Source organism: Castanea sativa, chromosome 12, assembly GCF_040712315.1.
Source record: "Castanea sativa cultivar Marrone di Chiusa Pesio chromosome 12, ASM4071231v1".
NCBI lineage: Eukaryota > Viridiplantae > Streptophyta > Magnoliopsida > Fagales > Fagaceae > Castanea > Castanea sativa.
The window spans coordinates 37,660,584-37,683,224 of record NC_134024.1 but is presented as its reverse complement, the minus strand read 5'-3'; the positions used below and the strand labels follow the sequence as shown (position 1 = coordinate 37,683,224).

At 34.6% G+C, this 22,641-nt stretch overlaps 3 protein-coding genes across 3 annotated transcripts; all 3 read right to left on the bottom strand.

The window, feature by feature from the left end:
- Nucleotides 1-892: 892 nt before the first annotated feature.
- Nucleotides 893-21,286, bottom strand: LOC142618739 (uncharacterized). Its single transcript, XM_075791748.1, has 3 exons — nucleotides 19,991-21,286; nucleotides 1,664-3,656; nucleotides 893-1,275 (listed from the first exon to the last, which is right to left on the bottom strand). Exons 1-3 carry the CDS (start codon nucleotides 21,284-21,286, stop codon nucleotides 893-895), a joined length of 3,672 nt encoding a protein of 1,223 aa, XP_075647863.1.
- On the bottom strand, nucleotides 4,687-6,414 carry LOC142621321 (uncharacterized). Its single transcript, XM_075794639.1, has 5 exons — nucleotides 6,282-6,414; nucleotides 6,080-6,172; nucleotides 5,879-5,983; nucleotides 5,444-5,788; nucleotides 4,687-4,827 (listed from the first exon to the last, which is right to left on the bottom strand). Exons 1-5 carry the CDS (start codon nucleotides 6,411-6,413, stop codon nucleotides 4,741-4,743), a joined length of 762 nt encoding a protein of 253 aa, XP_075650754.1. The 5' UTR covers nucleotide 6,414; the 3' UTR covers nucleotides 4,687-4,740.
- LOC142619395 (uncharacterized) lies at nucleotides 6,533-8,921 on the bottom strand. The gene is made up of 5 exons (XM_075792485.1): nucleotides 8,845-8,921; nucleotides 8,709-8,752; nucleotides 6,925-7,129; nucleotides 6,718-6,808; nucleotides 6,533-6,626 (listed from the first exon to the last, which is right to left on the bottom strand). The coding sequence occupies exons 3-5, from the start codon at nucleotides 7,118-7,120 to the stop codon at nucleotides 6,533-6,535; spliced, it is 381 nt and encodes a 126-aa protein (XP_075648600.1). The 5' UTR covers nucleotides 7,121-7,129; nucleotides 8,709-8,752; nucleotides 8,845-8,921.
- Nucleotides 21,287-22,641: the final 1,355 nt, after the last annotated feature.

The following is a 22,641-nucleotide window of genomic DNA, read 5'->3' as shown; positions in this document are numbered from 1 at the left end:
GGTACAAAGTGTAACATGAGATTTAATTTAAGGTGATAAAATGTAATTTCTCCTTATTTTTGATAGTCTATTAGCTTGCTAATGTTAATCATGTCAAACGGCTCAGATAGAAAAGCGTGGGTTTGATCTGATAGTTCTTGTGCAACAGAATGCATGGTTGGTCGCCACTCTGGAGTGGTACACGTGCATGCGAAGGCTATGGTGACTGCAAACACCACTGCCTCTGCCAATTGACCTGTTGATCTATAACATCCTTCAAAAGAAATTCTTGGTTGTCCAATAAGGTTGATGTAGTTGATGTCTAAGATGGTGATAGGGACACTAGGAGTTCCCCTGGGTGCCTTTTTATCATGACTTCCAATACTATGTTTATGTAAAGAGTAAGAGTAAAGAACACAAAGAATGCGAATTAGCTTTTCTATATAAACTAGAGGTGTATATATCCAAATAGGAGGAGGAGGAGAACTTATTTATAGGCTTAGTGAATTGTTATATTGAATTAGACTCTGCATTCTTGCCAAAAGACATTACATGTCTAAGGAGTTTAAGATATTGTCCACATACCTTGACACAACGATTGAGATGTTCTACACCCATAAGTTGTTTACGGGTTACAGCCTTGAATGCTCTAGATCTTACCATTCAATCATAGAAAATAATTAAAATTTTATATTTTTTTTTCCCAGTCCATAAGAATCTTATTTTGAGCCTAGAGATTGAACATCTTATTCACTCAGCGCTTACATAGACTAAGAAAAAAAAAATTTACTCAAGCCCTTTCAAGCAAACTTTGATCCTAACTTCCTAAAATTATGAACTAGGATTTAGTAAGCATAGCCACAACCCTTCCTAGGCCATATCCAAAAAACACACTCACTAGCCAAAGAGTGTTTTATTTTTGAAAGCCTGTTAGCTTGCTAATAGTAATCATGCCAAACGGCTCAAACTGAAAAGCGTGGGTTCGAGCTGATAGTTCTTGTGCAACAAAACGCATATTTGTTCGTGATTTTGGAGTGCTACGCGTACATGCTATGGCTATGGTGACAACAAACACCACTGCCTCTGCCAATTGACCTGTGGGAGGAGGAAGGCGTTGGTCTAGAATATCCTTCAAAAGCAATTCCTGGTTTTCAAATAAGGTTGTTGTAGCCGATGATGATGATGACAAGGATGCTAGAAGTTCCCCTGGATGCCTTCCCATCATGACTTCCAATGCCACCACTCCAAAACTATAAACATCACACTTATCTGTGACCCTCATTGTAAGTGCAAGCTCTACAAATTAAAATAAGTAGAAAATGAAACCAAAAAAAATGTTATTTGAAACATTTCCATACCAAAAGTGTAAAAATCATTTATGTTCAATGTATAATCTAAATAAGAACATAGTAGAGATATGAGGAAAATACTTTCTATTTTGAGAACATTGTCTTTGAAAACTACTGGAAAATAGTTTACCATGTGACAACAACCCATATTGTTTCAATCTTTTATTGTTAGCAGGGTTTGAACCTCAAAACTCTTGCTCGACAGCAAAAGATTTTACTAGTCAAACTAATTGGAACCACTTCCCTTCTATGAATCTAGTCAGTTATTTTTTGACTTGGAAAACTATTGAAGAAATGGGAACAAGAATATACAGATTACTAAAATGTTCGATTACCTGGAGCCATGTAACCATAAGACCCAGCAATTGTTGTCCAGTTGGATGACTCTGAGCTTAATAGTCTCGCGGTGCCAAAATCTGAGAGCCGTGGTTCAAATTCCATTTCCAGCAATATGTTGTTCAAAGACACATCCCGGTGCACAATTGGCGGAAAGCAATCATGGTGCAAGTAGGCCATAGCATGAGCCACTCCTTGCACAATTTTCACCCTTGTAGACCAGCCTAGTTCTGCTTCCCCTTCCACCCCATACAATACTTTTCTTAGACTACCTCTCTCTACATATTCATAAACCAAGAACAAGCATCCATTCCAGGAACAAAAGCCATATAGCTTAATGATATTTCGGTGCCTAACCTCTGTCAGAATTCGTATCTCATTCTCAAAACTTCGGCGATTTATTGTGGGAATGTCACTAGAGTCTGAAATGTTAAGCCTTTTAACTGCTACAACTTGACCTGTTGGCAACACCGCTTTGTAAACGCTTCCAAATCCTCCTTTCCCAATGCAGTACTTCTCATTGAAGTCCTCAGTGGAATTCAGTATATCCCCAAACATAAATTTTGCTTCTCTTTCCCATATCATTGATTCAAATCTCTCATACTTTATACTACTACCCTCTTCATCATAGAACTTGGTGGTTCGACTGTATACTAGAATTCCAACAATAACAGTTGCAAGACATAATAAGCCAGAAACCCAAACAATGGCACCAATAAGGACCTTTTTTGTAGTGTTTGAGGATTTGTGGGGAAGGGATACTGGACTGCAGGGAGTTAATCCTTCTGCTTTTCCACAAAGACCTGAGTTTCCAACATAAGATTTTGCTGGCACTTGCTGGAAAATTTTACCAGTTGGGATTTCACCCGTCAAGTTGTTGTAAGAAAAATCAATGGAACGTAGACTAACCATGCTTGATAATGCTTCCGGGATTCTCCCAGATAGGTAGTTATGTGAAAGATTGAGATACTCTACCGCTGTAAGCTTTCCAAGGTTTTGAGGTATTGTTCCGGAGAGGGAATTGCTGCTGAGATCCAACATATATTGCAGTGATACTAGGTTGCCAAGCATGGATGGTATGCCACCAGATATATTGTTGTGGCTTAAGTTCAAGGTCAATAAGCCGTTACAATTGCCAAGCTCTACTGGTATGTTACCAGTCAGGCTATTCTCTGACAAATCAAGATGCTGGAGCTTGCTCAAATTGCCTAGACTCTTAGGGAGCTCTCCTGTCATATGATTCTGGCTCAGATTAAGCCTGTAAAGCAGGCCTAGATTTCCCAGTTCATCTGGAATTTCCCCAGACAGTTTGTTTGAGTCCAGCGTTAGAACTTGCAATTTCGTTAACTTCCCAAGCTCAACAGGGATTTTTCCAGAAATTCTATTTCTGTCCATCTGTAAATTGGTGAGATTTCTACATTCTCCCCACATTGATGAGAGATGACCAACAAATTGGTTGTCCCTAAGAGCAAGGAAATTAAGATTTTGATGAACTCCAAAGGCTTCTGTAATGTTTCCAGTGAATTTATTCCCATCAAGCCGGACTCTATGTAGCTTTGAACAATTCCTCAAGCACTCTGGCAAGGATCCTGTAAAGCTGTTGTTATTCACCGTTAAATCTTCAAGAGCAAAACCACTGCACAATTCAGATGGCAGTGCCCCAGAGAAGCTGTTGTTTGAAAAGCTAGCGTAGCTTAAATCAGGACTATGCTTCCCAAAGTCAGTGGGTATGCCGCCAGAGAAATTATTGGTGAACACAGAGAATGACTGTAAACTATTTAGTTGAGAAATGGTTTCCGGCAACTGTCCATACAATCGGTTAGTGTTGAGATCAAGAGTAACCAAAGACTTCATTTTTCCAATCTCTGGTAGAAGTATGCCACTAAGATTGTTATAGAAAAGCTGTAAGACATGAAGGTTTATGAGATTCCACAATGTCTGAGGAATTGGACCGGAAAGCTGGTTCCCTGAAAGGTCTAAAGCAAATAGATCACTACAAAAAAAGAGTCTACTAGCGAGGACCATATGCCCTCGCAAAAATTCAAATATCGTCGTAAAAGGTTATTAGCGAGGGCATATAGCCCTCGAAGGCCGTCGTATTTGCTCTTGTTACTAAAAGAGATTTTGCGACTATACCTTCGCAAATAAATAATTTACGAAGGCAATTCACCGTCGCTACTGAACAAATTTGCCTTCACAAATATATTACCAAACGACGAGAAAAATCGACGACTTATTTTTAGCGAGGGAAAACAATCGTCGTTAACAACTATTTGTGAGGACCTTTATACCCTCGCAATTAGTTATTTGCGAATTCCAAATTGACGAAATAATTTTTAATGACAAATAATGGCATCGCTAAAATTTATTTGTGAGGGATTTTAATCCCTCGAAACTTATTTTTTGCGAGGGGAAGCAGTTGTTGTTAATAAATATTTGTGAGGACATTTATACCCTCGCAATAATGGCATCGCTAAAATTTATTTGTGAGGGCTTTTAACCCCTCGCAACTTATTTTTAGCGAGGGAAAGCAGTCATCGTTAATAAATATTTGTGAGGACCTTTATACCCTCGCAATAATGGCATCGCTAAAATTTATTTGTGAAGGCTTTTAACCCCTCGCAACTTAGTTTTAGCGAGGGAAAACAGTCGTCGTTAATAACTACTTGTGAAGACATTTATACCCTTGCAATTAGTTATCTGCAAAGGATTTTTAACCCCCTCGCAAAAGGTTAAAAAGTGTCGCAATTCTATTAATTGCGAGGGACTTTGTCCTCACTATAAAGTTATTTATGACCAAATTTTTATGTCATCAGTGGTAATATTTTTAATAATTTTTGAAATATTTTATTATTTATTTATTTTTAATTTATTTTATATCATTTTTGTTTAACCATCATGTTACAATAGTAAAATAATTACTAAAAATTGATAAAATAGTCCAATAATTACTAAAAATTGATCCATTGAAAGATAAAAATTCATATAAATTCAAACTTTAAAATATAAAATATCCAAAGAAATCCTGAAATTAAACATTGTTTTAAACTTAAACTATTCTATGACAAGATCTATATTAGTCTTCCTCTGAGTCACTCTCCAAGTTGTTTTCAACCTCCATATTATTGTTTGAGTTGTGGTCTTCATCTCTGCTAGTACCATCCTAAAAAATAAATAAATAAACATTAAACATGAGTTTAAATGAAACAATTAAAGTGAATTTGTATCAATGCTTCAATAAATAAATACACATATACCATATCAAATCTAATCATATAATAATATATCATAAACAACAATAAATTCCATATGGTCTCGAATAAGCTATGTGCAAAGAAAGCAGTATTGCAACTAACCTATTTAGCAAAGAGGCTCCGAGACAGATAAAAAAGTCAGGTTTGCTATTCATTGCTTATGAAGGCATAAAGCGACCATAGGAGCAGTTACCGGTTCTAGTATCCCTAAATCGCTCAATGTAACTTTTTTTTTTAATTTAACAATAATAATAACTGAATTTGATTACTTAAACCACTATCAAAACTAAATATAAATTAAAATAATATAATAATGGTGTAAAACGTAAACCACAAAACACATATGACATACAAAACCTATACACAACTGTCAAAACAGTAAATAGTGTCATAGTCGTATTATCATTTATCAAAACTAAATATTAAATAATATAATATTATAATAGATGCAAGCTGTAAACCACAACAAACCAATAGAAAGTTGTAAAAGATCCAAAAGGCAAAAGCATAAGTTTGAGATTGTACCGTGGTAGCTGGATCTATGTCAGATTGTTGTGGTATGCCCATCGACTGCAACTTTTGTGCAAACTTCTCCTCAAGCTTCTCCACAACTTTTGCAAGTTTGGAATCCATTTCCTCTCTAAGACGTGCCTCCAAATCTTCTTTTTCTTTTGTAAAATCTTCTCTGCAACGTTTGCTACAACCTTTACCAGATGAAGTTAAGCCGTACACATCCTTAGCCTTAATACCTATTCCCATGCCAAGAATACGACCATGACTTGGTTCACCAACCACTTCACGAAAGATCTGATAATCATTTGTCTTAGTACCTTCAGAAACAGCTTTGGCCTTTATGGCATCCATTTTTTCCTACACATAAATAAAAACTATGTGGATAATGAAAACAACAAAAAAACTAGAGTTGATAACAAAATTAAAATTTTGGTCTAAGTTACATACATATAATGTCTTAGCATGATCAGTGGCCCATTCTTTGCCATTCTTTTTTGTGTGAAATTTCTTAAAGCAATCAATGGGGCTAGGCTCAGAGCCCGTCTCAAGATACTGCAATATTTAAAAGAAAAAAAAACATTAGTAAAGTTATTAAACTATGTAAATACACAGTAACATGTAAAACTATTTGATGATAATATAATATACCATTTCATATCTGTACTTGGCCATTGGTACAGAACCTGTAGTGGAGAAAATTTTAGACTTATTTCTGTTGCCCTTATTTGTCAAACTTGTCTCCTGCAATCAAAATTCATACACTAGAACATTAGTTTCTATGAAAATATTAACAAATAATGGTTAGAGAGAGAGTAAGAGAATTTATGACATGTATTCCATTTACACTCACCCCCCAATCTTTCACCATCCATTTATCCACCATCTCTTTCCAAAAAGTGGTAGGAATGAAAGAAGGACCATTCTTGTATCGATCTTCTTTCTTTTCGTACTTCTGAAAAATAGGATTTCTTATGCGAAACATCCAATCAGAATAGCGGTGTTTCACTGATTCTACAAACGCTTTCTTGACTTCCTCATCTGGCTATTTATGCTTAAAGCGTTGAGCTTTGTATCGAGCATATAAAGTCTCTAGCTCGAAATTTAGGTGATACATGCAGTAAAATTTGTCCAAGCTCCATTAAGTTTTTGGTGAAAAAGAATGGTAATCTCTCGAGTGGCTTTTGGTGTAATAATTCTGAAAATTGAAATCAAACATGTTAACAATATCTTATAGCTATGATACCATAATTAATTTCAATAAACCAACATAGCAATAAGTCACTCACTTGCCATCATAAATCTCAACCTCTATTTCACCATCTCCAGCATTGATGCCTTTAGCCTTTCCTCGACCCCTCTTTTTTCCAACATTAGTACCTATTGATAAAACAAATACTATTAAAAATTATGAAGGTGCAACCAAATCACAACATAAATTATGAATATAAGTAAATGCGATAAAAAAAAAAAAGGGTATATAATGTAAATACTACCTATTATAATGGAATTAGAGGCCTGAGGTGCTCCTTCATCAGTTTGAGGCTCAGATGAAGGGCGTAGAATTTGTGAGAGCTCCTGCTCACAAACTTCATTATGATCTAAGGAAGGCCTAGTTAACTGAGCTTCTTGTACTTGAGAGTCTTGAGACTCACTAATGCCTTTACCTTTCCTCTTAACTTTCCTTGCCATGCCTACCTACTATTAGAAAAACTAACATTTGTAAACAACACGATGAAAGTAGAATATAAATATGTTAATGTGATCACAAAAAATAGAGAACACTAGCAATTATGGATATTAATGTGAAATTACACATGAAACACAGCTCTACCTAACTCACAAAGCTTTTACTTCAATGACATTACTGTGAAGAGAAATATAACTAACAAATTTTTCAAATCGAAATACATGCTCATCATCCTATCACATTGATAAATTAAAACAGAAAATTTTAATTGACAACACTTTAATCAATAAATAGTTTCTCAAGTTGTGGAATCCAAAGGTTATCATCATCAATTGAATTGTTTCCATAAACAACACAATGAAAGTAGAATATAAATATGTTAATGTGATCACAAAAAATAAAGAACACTAGCATTTATGGATATTAATGTGAAATTACACATGAAACACAGCTCTACCTAACTCACAAAGTTTTTACTTCAATGACATTACTGTGAAAAAAAATATAACTAACAATTTTTCCAAATCTAAATACATGCTCATCATCCTATCACATTGATAAATTAAAACAGAAAATTTTAATTGACAACACTTTAATCAATAAATAGTTTTTCAAGTTGTGGTGTCCAAAGGTTATCATCATCAATTGAATTGTTTCCTTTCATCTACTATAATACTATGGAACATGGAAATAACTGAGGAACAACCTCAGAACAAGTGCCAAACCACCAAATCAACAAATACAGAAAATAAATGGATATATTGACATTAAATTCTGGATACAATTTGTATAAACTGTTGACTGGAAGAACAAACTTAAACCATTGCATATTTGCTGCACAAGGATAGCTTATTATATGAAATCACCTTGTTAAGAAATTCATTACAATACAAAAAGACATCACAGAATTCAAAAAAAAAAAAAAAAAAAAGCTGCAATATTGTGTGTTTCACGGCTCCTATTAACTCTCACATATTTTGTGTTCCATACAACCTGTTTTTTTTTTTTTTTATAATGATCCATACGGCAATTGTTAAATCTCATACTGCAATTGCACTGTTATATTCCTATAAAACTGGAATCCTATAAACTAGGACAGTATTATATGCCTATAGCTATAAAATAAACCAAACGAACTTCTCTATCACATCAATCCTTAAGATTGATTCAGTAATACATTAGTTTATTCAAAGTTCAAATACAAGCTACACATTGGTGACACATTGAGCTAGACGCAAGCCTGTAAAAAAGACAGCCTATTCGGTGCATTCAATGTGGAAATAGGCAAAAAAAGAAAAGAAAAAAAGAAGCAAAGTGACAAAGAGAGCGGAAAAATAAATAAATAAATCTTGGAGAGTGCTAAACACGGTGGAAAATTGACCATGGTCCAAAGTACATCCAACATGGAAAAGAAAGTGGCAAAACAGTTCAATTGAACAGCATCTCAATTCCTATTGAACTAGGATATCTTCTTTGTCAATGACATGATTGATTTAAGAGTCTTTTCTCAAACTCATGTGGTTTATAACACGGAATTCCACAATCTTTCAAACTTATCTTATAAAGAAATGAGTAATTTTAGGCGTGTACCTTTGACTGATGGATCACCAAAAGCTATAAAAGATTGAGCAAATCTGCCAATGGAAAACAGAAATATGAAATTAGGAAGAGAGAGAGAGAGAAATCAGAGGCGCAAGGAATAAAACTGGAGGGGATAAATCAGTACCTGACACCCTTGTCTTTGGTTTCGTTCTTAGCCTCTCTGTGATGAACCGGAGGCCTAGCAAAAAACAGGAAATATATAGTAGGATTTGTGCGGGAATTTTTAGCACAAAGTGGCGGCAAAGAGTGAAACTTATGTGAAGTAGCGGCAAAGAGAAAAATAAAAAATAAATAAAAATCAAAGAAGGAAATATTTGAAAGCTTATTCAAAGATCTTATAACCATATACAAAACCCATTAAAAATAAAATTTAAACCATAAATTAGATATTGAAAAAAAGAAATTCTATTTTTTATAAAAGGAATAAACAATCTGAGGACCTCATAACCAAAAATAGGAGAAATTCTATTTTTTATATCCGTGTAGAAAGTTTGATTCTAGCAAATGATATACTGCAGTGAACCTAATACAACCACTTCTCACATTCTTTTCTATAAAATCAAAAAGGAAGCAAGGTAAAAAACAGAAAGATCTAAACTTTCTTTCCAGGACTTGTGTACATTTTCTCAGCAACCCTAACAATAGGAAATAAAGTTAACCTCAAAACCAAAATAAAAGAAAAAAAAAAAAAAAAAAGGTAGCAATCTTTTTCACATTTTGCTCTATTTGAAGTAATGGGTTTTGTTTTCTTGACCGTATGAAACGATCCAGGATATCTTGAAGACACAGCAAATAGGCCAATAACACTGAATAGTAAAGAAATAAAAAATAAAAAATAAAAATTTAAAAATCCTAGATATAGAGAAGTGAGATTGAGGACGAGACCTTGCGAGCACGACCCAAGATGTGTAAGGAGAATCGACAAGGTATGGTTTGAAATGTAAAATAGAGGCTGCATCAATTGATTGCGAAGAGCAGGAATGGGAAAAATGCAAAATATAGTTTGTTTGTTTCTGTGAGGCATTTTGTCGAACAGGTTGTGAACTTTTTTTTTTTTGAATTGGGAAATTTTTTGGAAAAAAAAATTGTAGGCTTTTGATTTGAAGGATGTGAAGCCGCATGAGTTTGTATGGTATGGTTTGAAATGTTTGGAGATGTTGGCTGGGATTGGTGACTCTTGTGCCAAAGACACACATGATAGGTTAAGAGTTGTGGTATGTTAAGAGTTTGGAGAGAGTTTGAGAGAACCTAGTAGAGAACTAAGACTGAAGGAGTGAAGAGGTGAGGAAGCGTGTAAAGGGGAGGAAGCCATGAGGCCCATGACCACGGATGCAAAGCACTCAATCTGACCTCTGGAGACTTGAGTCCGAAGTGAAAATTGAAGGAAGTGAAGAGAGCCATTAGCTAGAAATATGGAGAAGCATTTCACTTTTTTCTATGCTATGACTTCTCATGTCAATCTGCAGGGAGTCATTAGAAGTCAAGACCCATGTGAAGACCACAGTTACACGTTTACATCAACATAGGAGTTACACGTTTTCTAATAAAGCATTCCACTTTCAGATGAGAGCTTCTATTTTCTTTGTCTTTATTTTATGGGAGTGCTTCTACTTTTTAGTGCTTCTATTTTCAACACTATAGTACACGTATACTTAATTTAATTATATTACAACTTTAGGATAATATATTTTGTATTAAAATTAACTTGTTAAGTTATGTGATAAATAATTTTTTATTCCAGAAAATTAATAATTTTTCTATTACAGATCATGTTTTATTTTAATTATAAATATTTACTAAAAGATTAAGTAATTTTAAAAGGAAATGTTAATGAAACTTAAATATAAAAATTTAATTAGTAATTTTGTATTTCAAAGAAAATGATAAATAGATTTTAAATATAAAAAAAATTAAAAGTTAAATAAATATTATCTAATTAATATTTAAATAATTAAGAAAAGTTCCGCTTAAAGATTTCGACTAAGACTCCTAAATTTGTTGAACCGGCCATGTTTATAATTAATTATTATTTTTAATTATTCTTAAAATCCTTTTTCAAAATTAATTGAACTTGCAACCAAAATTATGTTGTCAATCAATCACTTACACGTACACAATGGTCATATGGCTTGGCCGACCATAAAATTTGGTGATTTTATAAATATCCCTCTTGGATGTTTATGTGTTTTTTTTTTTTTGGTAAGCTCTTGGATTTTCACGTGTATTAGGTGTTAATCTAGTTTTTCTTTTTTCTAATTTAAATAATTAATCCTTGGACATTATGATGAAAAACCATTTTAATATCTTCAAATGTCTTATTATTAGTATTATTATTATTGATGATGTAAAAATAATCAGTAAGCTGGATGCTTTGGATTTCAAAGGACTACTAGCTGTCTTGATGGCTTGAAAAAGAAATAACAATGATCAAAGGTGACCGGGGTTGCCGGCCAAGAACCTTCCGATGCCAAAGCTAGTTTTTCTCTTAAATTCTGGAGTTCCCACTTTTCAAGAATTTTTTTTTTTTTTAAAAACGTACCTTTGTCTAGTCTAAATGGACGTTTATATAGTGTGCCCCAAAAACGGTTATTAGATTTGTAACTCCCCCTGTATTTTAGGAGATTAGAGAGTTAAGGGTAACTTTCACAACCGCCACGAGAGTTATATTTCATCATTCTGTAACTGTTATTGATGGTTAAACTCCTCATTGGAAGGCACAGTGGTGAACCCAGGTATTACTCGTGCCTTGGAACCATTATCCATGGTCACCTTGAGTAAGGGAATTATTCTTGGAATTTTCCCAAGTACGTACGTGGTCGTCCATGTGCTTTCCTATGGACAACCCTTGGTATGGACGACCATTGGTGGCTTGTCTTGTTTATCATGCTGGACACCTGTGGGTCGTCCATGTGCTTTCCTATGGACGACCTTTGGCATGGACGACCATGGACGGTTTGGAGTTAATCGTTTTTTCACTACTCCTTATCAATTATTAGTATGAGATAACAAAATCAAATGATCATTAAACTTTCATAAATGTAAATTATTTATTTATTTATTTGACATTGTATTATAGAACTTAATTACTCCAAAATATAAAAGTCTTGGTTGAACTATTTTTCTATATGTTTAATAATCCAAGCTTAACATTAATAGTACCACCACAATTGAACATTCTCGTGTGTAAACATGGGTTATATGTTAGTTTAGAATAGTACATGTTGTGGGATACATAAATTTAATATGGTAATAGTGCCACTTGTCATATCTGAGGTGAAGGATGCCACGTCGATGTCGAGTAGACCCTACCCTCGGATGGCCAGGCCAAGGAGGCGAGCCTTGACCACGTCAGTTTAGCTATTGTTGTTTTCATATGGACTACAGTTTAGCTAGTAAGCATTGACCATTGAATGATATTTTTTTTTTTGAATTGTTGTGACAACCTTGGGTAACGTGTTAGACTTGCTAGTGTTGCGAATTGTCTTGTCATGAATAATGAATCTCTATTCTCTCATGTCATGACAAATTTTTTTTTTAGTTGTTTATTTGTTTATAATTTTATATGATTATATTTGATTACTAGTTTTGGTACTTAGGTGCTTTATGTACATAGTATTTTTTTTTTCTTTTTGTCATGTCTATTTCAGATACAAAATTACTACTAATTAACATGAACAACATATAATTTTTTCTTTTTTTAGAAATTTTATAAACACAAAAAATTTGACAAAACTTTTCACACTTGTTGACATGACAGATTGATAGTGATTAATAAAAAAGTGGGATTAATGGTAGATCTAGATGAAAACAAGTAAAAGTTTGATAACTCAACTCTTATTATTATTTTATTTTTTAGAAGTGCAACATTCAAAATATTTTTCACAACAAATCTTAGGTTTTAAGTTGTTTATTGTTTTCTATTTGAAAACACCACTATAATTATCTTTTTGCCATCAATAACAGGCTATAACAACTTATTATTTAACATTTATTATAAAAATATTGTAAAAAATATTATAAACGTAACATTTTTTTTCTTTTTTGTTTATTTTTTATTTGATAACAAAAATATTATTTTATTTATTGATTAAAATATGAGAGCATTTTTTCTTACTAAGGGCTCTAGGCCACTACATCTATTGATTATTTGATTATACTATTCGGCCGGCCACTGGAACACAATTCCCCTTTCCCTCTAAATTTTTTCACTTTTCCCTCTAACCCTCCGAACTCACTCCAGCTAACAACAAGAAGCTGCGCGGCAAGACACCCAAAACAAGCAGAAGAGAAAAGCGGCGAAAGATCTCTCTACCAAATTCTCAACTCCTCACGCCATAGCCTAACTCAGTTCTTCTCCATTATCCCAATCACTTTCCTCCTTCTTCTATCTTTCCCTGTTACACTTACACACCACCACCACCTTCGTCTCTCGCTCTTCTCTCTCCAAACGGCGCCGGTGAGTCTTTTATGATTTCAGAGAAAGTAGTTATTGGACCCGAGAGAATTTTTTTTATTTGTCACAGTTAAAATTGGAAAGGCTTTTGATGAATTTAGTTTGATTTTATTTTGCTTTTATATTAATATAATATGGTTTTCACTGTGTATGCTTTACCAATATCTGAACCTGAACTTACCGAACATGAATGAATACAAAATATCTCAATATGTTCATACTTGTTTTATTGTAGGCAGTTGTTGGTTCATGAAAGTTGGGATGGTTCAGTGGGGAATGCAATTGAAAAAATTGTTTCTGCTAATGACTCTGCAATTTTTTACATGTCCTAGTTGTAATTGCAGCCTTGGTACTTAAAATTGGTGCTCTGATATGTTTTGAAACCATCCTTATTCTTTCTTTAATCTGAACAGAAGAACGATTTTTAGAAATTTGTTGAATTGAAACAAATATTTTAGCTAAGAGCAACAACGTAAGAGCAGGTGATCAATTGTTTTGGCCATCTTCTTATAAATAAGTTATTAGTAAATATATGTTGAGTTGGTTTCTTCAAATTTGTTAGATATTAGGAGTTATGTGTCTATAAAATAATAATAGTTTATTGTAGCCTACTATTTATGGACTTTGTAGGTGTCTTTCCACTTTGATAAGTTTCCAGTGCCCTGTGTTTCTGAAAAGAGTGGAGGGAAACCAAATGGCATATCATGAATTATATTATGTGAGTGTTGAGCTTTTGTTGTTTTAAGTAAATAGAAAAATTGGCTAATGGCGAATTAAATCTATAAGATTACCCTAATTTGCTATGATAATTTGAGTTGTTCCAAGCTTTAGATAATCATGCAAAGCAAGAGTGCCTTGTTGGCTATTAAGGTTACGGGATTAATATAGGTGAATCCTTACTCTCCCTCAATGTGACTAGACACTAAAGTGAGAAGACCAAGTTGCAGTATGTACTAATTACATCCCAATTAATTTTGAGGTGATTTTTGTTTAGTTTTGTTTATGCTTTTTTATGAAAGGTGTCTGTTGTGTTTATGCTTTTTTATGCTTTTTTTATGAAGCATGGCCATTGATTTTCTTTGCAATTTGCAGGCCTTGATATTGTTTGCAGAAGCTTTGTTGGAGAAGCGGTAAAGAGTGTGGTTTTTGTTCCAATTTGGTATGAAACGTTCATGTTTGTTTAAAATTGACGTATGCAGATTTACTATCAGCACCATCAGTGTTAGTAATGATTAATACAATGCTTTAAATGGTGTAGATAAAATGACGGTTGATAAATCTTGGATGCATCTTTCTACTAGATCGTGCACTGAGTATATTAATGGAGTTGAAAACTTTCTTGATTATGCATTTAAACATTCAATAGATGGAGATATGAAAATCAACTGTCCGTGTATTGATTGTAGCAATAGGTATCGTAGGACTCGAGATGAGGTCCAGTATCATCTTTTATTTAGGGGTATAAGGAGAGATTATAGTACTTGGTACCTTCATGGGGAAGGTGATAGTGAAGAGGAAGGTGATAGTGAAGTGGAAGGTAATGATGATGATGGTATGCTATATGGTGATATGTTTGATATGATCAAGGATGCTTATCCACAAGTGGTGCGTGACAAGGAATCAAGTGGAAATGAACCACAAGAGCCAAATGGAGATGCAAAGAAATTTTATAGATTGTTGGAAGCAGTTAAACAACCTTTGTATCCAGATTGTGAAAAGTATTCAAGCTTGTCCTTCATAGTCAAGTTATTGCACATAAAGTGCATATCATCATGGAGCAACAAGTCCTTTAGTATGTTGATGGAGCTGTTAAAGGATGCATTTCCTATGTGTGAGAGACTACCTAGCTCGAACTATGAGGCAAAAAAAATAGTCAACGACCTAGGCCTCCATTATGAGAAGATAGATGCGTGCAAAGATGATTGTGCACTTTATTATAAGGAGTATTCAGAAGCGACTCAATGTCCAGTTTGTAAACTTTCAAGATGGCAGCCAAATAAGGGTGGTAAAGGGAAAAATAAAAAGGTACCATGGAAGGTTTTGCGGTATTTTCCACTTAAATCAAGGCTACAACGATTGTTTATGTCAACAAAGACTGCTGCGGATATGAAATGGCACCATGAAAAACGTGTTAATGATGGAGTGTTACGACATCCGGCAGTAATGAAGCTTGGAAAAAATTTGACCAAATTCATGAGTCATTCGCAATGGATCCCCGTAATGTTAGGCTTGGACTAGCTACGGATGGGTTTAACCCATTTGGAAATATGAATATTAAATACGATTAATAAAGGCCTATTATCTTATTTCCATATAATCTTCCTCCTTGGATGTGCATGAAGGAGCCTTACTCATTGATGTCATTACTTATACCGGGCCCAAAGGGTCACGGGAATGACATTGATGTATTCTTGAGGCCGTTGATTGATGAGTTTGAAAGAATTGTGGGAAGATGGGGTGTGTACATATGATGCTTCGGCAAAGGAGAACTTTCGGATGAGAGCGACGGTGTTATGGACTATCCATGACTTCCCTGCATATGCTGTTATTTCCGGCTGGAGTACAAAGGGAAATTTGGCGTGTCCTTGTTGTCATAGTGAGACTACTCATTGCAGGTTACGAAATGGACATAAGATATGCTATATGGGACATCGTCGTTTTTTTGCCTTATACCACAAAATGCGTAAAATGAAGTCACAATTTAATTGTAAAAAGAAAGGAAGACGACACCCAAACGGTTTATGCGGTAATGATGTGTTAAAACAAATTCTTCCATTAAAGCCAATTATATTTGGGAAAGGCCAGAAAAAACAATTTCTAGAAGGGCATGGGCAGTTTCATAATTGAAAGAAGCATAGCATTTTTTTTGAATTGCCATATTGGAGAACACTTTTGTTACGTCACAATTTGGATGTGATGCATGTTGAAAAAAATATATTTGACAGTGTGATTGGGACAATTATGAATATTAAAGATAAAACGAAGGATTCTTTAAGCACTCGTCTTGATCTAAAAGAAATGGGCATACGACATACGCTCCACCCCATAGAGGTTAATGGGAAGATAGAGCTACCCCCAGCTTGCTATGCTCTATCAAATGATGAGAAAAGGGCCATATGTTTATGGGCAAAAAATCTTAAATTTCCAGATGGCTACTCTGCAAACTTATCTCGATGTGTGAATATTGAGGAGAGAAAATTTTCTGGTATGAAGACTCATGATTGTCATGTTTTCCTAGAAAGATTACTCCCACTTGCAGTGCGTGACTTTTTACCTAAAAAAGTATCTGATGCTTTGACTGAGTTAAGTAACTTTTTCAAAGAATTGTGTTCCAAAGTGTTACGAATGGATGATTTGGATCGTCTTGAAACCCAAATTGCAATAACCCTCTGTAAATTAGAACAAATTTTTCCACCTTCTTTCTTTGATGTAATGGTTCACTTGGCCATTCACCTATCATGGGAAGCTAAAGTTGCAGGTCCAGTGCAATACAGATGGATGTACCCAGTTGAGAGGTAAAGTTTACAAAATTTCATTATAATCTAAATTACAATTGCACACTAGTATTTTGTTTTTGATAAAATTTCATATTATGCCTTCAAATATAGGTATTTGCACAAGCTTAAGAATTATGTCCGTAATAAGGCACGGCGAAGATCTATTGCGGGGAAAAGTATTTAGCGAGATGAATGTCTTACATTTGGTTCTCGCTATTGACATGGAATAGAAACCAAATTTAATCGGGTAGAGCGAAATTATGATGGAGGTACTTCCGCATGTGCAAATACCTCTCAATTGTCCATATTCTCGACACACGGACGACATTTAGGGAAAGCGATAAGGTGTGAGTTGAACGATGATCTTCACAATGCAGCAACATTTTATGTCCTTCAAAATTGTGTTGATGCCTTGTGGATTTGTTGAGTAAGATGATCTTCACAAAAATTACTTCTTTGATATTCTCATGATATGATATTAAAACTGATTAGGATATTTAAGCGTATTGTAGAGAACATAAGAACATCCTTACAAATGCTGGTGTTCTCGACATTGACAGGGTGCATAGACAAGAATTTATTGCGTGGTTTGAAAAAAGAGTAAGAGAGTAATTTATTTTGAAAATGTATGTTTGTTTATTCTTTAACTACTACAACTTGAGTTTAACTTTATTTAGGTTTTATTGCAGATCACCAACTTATATAATACAAGGCAAGTTGATAGGCATATGCTTTCATTAGCTCGGGGCCCTGAGAAAAGGGCTATTTTTTATCGAGGTTACAATGTTAATGGGTTCAGATTTCATACAAATCAATGTGATGAAAGTAAAAGAACACAAAATAATGGAGTTATGGTGAGAGGGGAGGATCAAAGCTACAATGTGCCTTATTATGGACAACTAACAGACATTGTTGAACTTCAATATATTGAAGGGAACAAAGTTGTGTTGTTTAAATGTGATTGGTATGATGTATCTCGTGAAGGAATTGGCTATAAGAGAGATCGGCACGGAACCACCATTGTTAATACATCACGAAAGTTGAAAACCGTAGAGCCATTTGTATTAGCATGTCAAGCAACTCAAGTTTACTATGTTAATGGAATAAAAGATCCCACATGGAATGTTGTGATTGAAACCAAACCACGAAACCTTTATGAAATGCCATCAAATGAAGAAGAGCCATACCAAGATGAAGAAGAGCCATACCAAGAAGAAGAAAATTTACACTATAATGCAAATGTGCTACAAGAAGAAAATGAGGATGGTGATATAGATTGGAGTAGAAGTGGTGTTGAGAATATGATAATCGAGTGACTTCAAAGGCTTACAGCCTCCACTCCATCACCGTATTTGGCTTCATCCAGATTAGTCATTTGTGTGCATAATACTAAGGATGCTTATTGAAATAGAAATTTAGTTACAGACAAGGTACAGGCATTTATATCCCATGCTCTCTTTCTTAATTATCTAAGGCTATTACCCTAAAAGTATAGAATGCTCTTAATGACCCCATTGAGTTTAATATGTGATTATTGCTTGAAGTTACTTTTTTTTTTTTTTGAAAGAGATACTATTGTTGGCTTTATGAATGTGTCCCCTTCATGCTTATATATCTATTTTGTCTCAGACATGCACTTTAGACTAGGGAGCCAAGGACAATGGAGTCATGAATACAATTTAGACTACATATTTGAGCTTGATCAAAATTCTTGGATACATGGAGGTTATTAGCGAGGGTATTGAACTTTAATATATTAACTACAATCGACTCAAAAAATAGCATTAAAAATTTACCTCCTTACCTGATTTCTTTATCATTTGAGCCAATGTCTATTTGGAAGTAGAGTCAAATTTGTTTTAAGAATATCAAAATGTCTATATATGTTCATAATAAGAATGACTAAGCTTTTAGTGGCGAAACAACGATTAAATTTTAGTTTATTTTGCTAGACTCTTGTATGATCTTGTTACTTACATGTAACACAATGGTGGATTTAATGGTTTAGAAACATTTTACGCAATAAGCGTGAGTTTTCATAAGTAAAACTTATTTATTTATTTTTTTGTAATTAGGGTGTTAATGTTAGTGGTGGTTGATTTTTCGAATTTTAGATTGCGAGGGACGGTAAGAAAGTGGACATTACGGTGGTTGCAGATAAAGTTTATCATATCTCACTTTTGGAACTAATCCATTTGTGCCAATGGGAGTATTTGGATCAATAGTGCCTGTTCTCACACTAGGGTTCATATCAAAGAGATGGCTTGTACCAGGTTGGCAAGTAGGATGGCTTCTGACTAGCGACCCTAATGGCTAGAATTCTTCCTAGACACAAAGGCTAAACTTCTTGGATCCAAGTCTAAATTACTGCCTCCAATTCTCACCACTTAATTGCTTTGCACTGATTTTGAATTGAGTTTTTTTTTTGTTCATCTTATTTCCCAGTACTATGAGTGATTGGCAATCACTGACTGCTATGTGTTGTGGATATGTAAATAACATTTTTACTATAGTCTAGTTCATTCAACTTTCCAAAGAAGCGATCATGTAATTCTTGTAGGGGTTAATTACACAGATAGAAAATGATGGATAAATTAGAATTATGAAGTTCAAAGTGATCAAGCTGAGTGCAAAGGTTTCAAAGAATTTGAGCTAACCATCTATAAGTTGGTGGCCTAATTGAAAACTAGAGATGAAAAATAAGATATTATGAATTTTAATAGGCATAATTTTGAAGACAAACTTCCTATCACTTTATCACCAATCATTATATTCTTTGAATCTTAGAATTAACTTATCTCCAAAGAAAATTAATATTTTCATGATTATTTGCGAAGGCCAATTGTAGCCCTCGCAAATAATTTAGTATTAGTGAGGGTATATTTTTCGTTCACCCAAAAAATAAACATTTTGCAAGGAATTTTTATTGTCCCTCGGAAATAATTTGGCGGGAATATTTCCCTCCAAATTTTTTTGCATTTTAATGATTGTTTGTGAAGGTCAGTCCTAACCCTCACAAATAAATTTAGTATTAGTGACGACATTTTTTTAACCGTCACAAATAATACACTTTTTGCGAGAGATTTTTAATTATCCCTCGTAAATAATATGGAGGGAAAATTTCCCTCCAAAATATTAGTATTTGTGACAGCTATAACACATACTTGCGACAGCTTTTTTTTTTCGTCACAAATATTGCACATTTTACCAAGTATTTGCGAGGGCATTATTTTTCCATCACAAATAATATTTTTTGAGAGGGCTTTTTGGGTCCGTCAAAAATTCTTGGTCGCTAATAGACATTTTTTTTGTAGTGGATCTTTCATATTTCCTATCTCTAAGGGAATTGATCCAGAGAGCGTATTATTGTACATAAGAAGATATTTCAGCTTTGTCAGCAGGCCTATTTCTGCAGGAATTTTCCCGGAGAACTGATTATTTTGGAGTTGCAATGAGACTAATTGAGTCCAATTAGCAATTAAATTAGGTGAAATATCACCAGAAAGAGAGTTATCTGATAAACCTAAATCGGTAATTTTGGTCAGATTGGACAATGACAAAGGAAGCAGGCCAGTGAGATTGTTCACTGCTAAGGCCAAGTAGGTGAGGTTGGTACAAAGGCCTAGCTCAGAAGGGATTGTGGAATTCAAGGCATTGTTTCGAAGATCAAGGGACTGAAGCTCCCTGAGTTGGCCTATTGAGGAAGGAATCATCCCTTGGAATGAATTGTTATACAATTCAAGTGTTTGAAGATCGGACATCAAATCCATTTCTCCAGGAATTGGACTGAAGAAATTATTATTTCCTAGGCGAAGTTCTATGAGCTTGGAAAGCTTGGAAATATTTGATGACAATGGTCCTTGGAACAGGTTGTTGGTCAGGTGGAAGTGTGTGAGCTTGCCCAGATTGGTATATACCAATTCTGGTATTGGGCCTGTCAAATAATTTTGAGACAAGTCAAGGTATGTCAAATTCTGGCAACTTGTTATGAACTCTGGGAATTCAGAAGTGAGTTCATTGAGCATTAAGTTGAGGTGGGTCAAGAAAGGCATGCCTGAAAAGTTGGACCAATCAAGACATACTAAGTAGTTTGCTGCTAGGTCTAAGTACCATACCTTTTGAAGATTGCTGAGTTGATAGGGGATGGTATCATTGAGACTGTTGTTGTAAAGACTAAGATACTGAAGCTCTGTCAACTTTGCTATCTCAGTAGGTATGTTTCCTTCAAACTGGTTGTTGCCCAAGTCCAAGTAAGTGAGCATCCAGAGGTTGCCGATGGCTGGTGGTATCGATCCTCCAAGTGTGTTGTTGTTGAGGTCCAAGTGGGTGAGATTATAAAATGAAGTGAAGTCAAATTGGGTAAGTGTGCCAGAGAGGTTTGCATCGGACAGTTTTATTTCTGAGACAGTTCCTGTGGTGTGGCAAACTATGGCTGTCCAATTGCAAAGATTGTTGAGGTTGGTGGGGTACCATGAATTAAGGGATGAAGAGGGAGAGAGACTGTTTTTCCATTTGATGAGAGCTTCTGCTTGTGTTGTTGGAGATGATGTGATCCTCACTGGAAGTGAGGAGAGCAAAAGAATATGAAATAGAAGAGACTTTTGAATGGTTGTCATGCCTAGCTTTCTAACTGCAAGTATACTCTCTTATAACTGATACGAATTCTTGTCACCCCCCATGCCTGGTTATATAGTAAGGTATGAGTTACAGTGCCAAGTGACACTTGGCAGAATTACAAATCACAGGCAGTCACTGCCTCTGCCAATTGAAGTGATAATTTTAGTTTAAAACGCACACGTGTATAAATTTAAGTCACGATTTCAGTTTAAAATGCGCAAGCATGTAAGTTTGTGTGTATAAAAGTCATTTCTTGTTGCACATATTTCATATTTTTTGCATCGTACATATTTTTAGAATCAATGCATGTCAATTGGCATTGGTTCAAGCCTCATCAAAATCATCATATTAATTAGCATTGTGCTCCATTTCAACTGGTTCGAAGCTATTTGTTTGCTACTTTGCTCTCTTGTTTGTTACTTCTATTTTATTTCCCTTTCTTTTCTTATTAGTACCCACTTGTTCTTGTATTTGTACAATACTTACACTGACAGGATTTGAAGTCAAAAATTTCAAGAAAATATTGAAGAATGTTAATTTTGCGAAAAAAAAAAAAAAAAGACCAAGATTGACCGAAAATCAGACCGTCCAATCAGGACAATTCTAGCTCCATCATGAAGAGAATGAAGCCTTTTTCTTTGTGGCTGCTCATACGTCAAAATGGGTTTTGAATCTCATAAGATATTGTAAAGCAATTAGTTCAACAACAAAATCATTTTTTTCACAAAGTGTTGGAAGAATGCAACGTGATCAACAAGGGTCAAAGAACGTCAAGTTTGGGCAAGAAATATCTTTAGAAAGTGCATCAACACAAGTTCTGATTTATGAAGGATAGTTTTGTATATTTTTCTCAATAAACGATTATTATAGACCATGGACAAGGATAACAATCTGTGCTCTAATTTTTATAACGTGAAGTGGGGACTGATGATGAGCACTCCTCTTAGTGGAATTCTAAGAAGACCCCATGTATTTGGACCTAATTACTTACTCTTGGATACTGAGTGCCCAAATCCCTACTTCACTAGCATTCGGTCCATGAACCATAATTGTGGCTAACTTGACTTGTGGATAGCACAATTAATGAATTTGCAGCATATTGACTTAGAGAAAGATGTTAAAAGATTAGTGGATTTGAAACTGAATTCAGGGCCGAACAAGTCTAAACCCAAGTTCTACCTTCATTGAAGGCCTCCAGGAAAGTTAGATTTGGATACAAATTTATCAATGAGAAAATTCCCCAATTGATACCAATTAAACCGAGAGGACCATGTTTGCCTTGCCCAATAGTCCTCCTAACCAATAAATTACAGCCACTTGTTTTAAATGATGATATCAAATCCTAGAAAGCCAA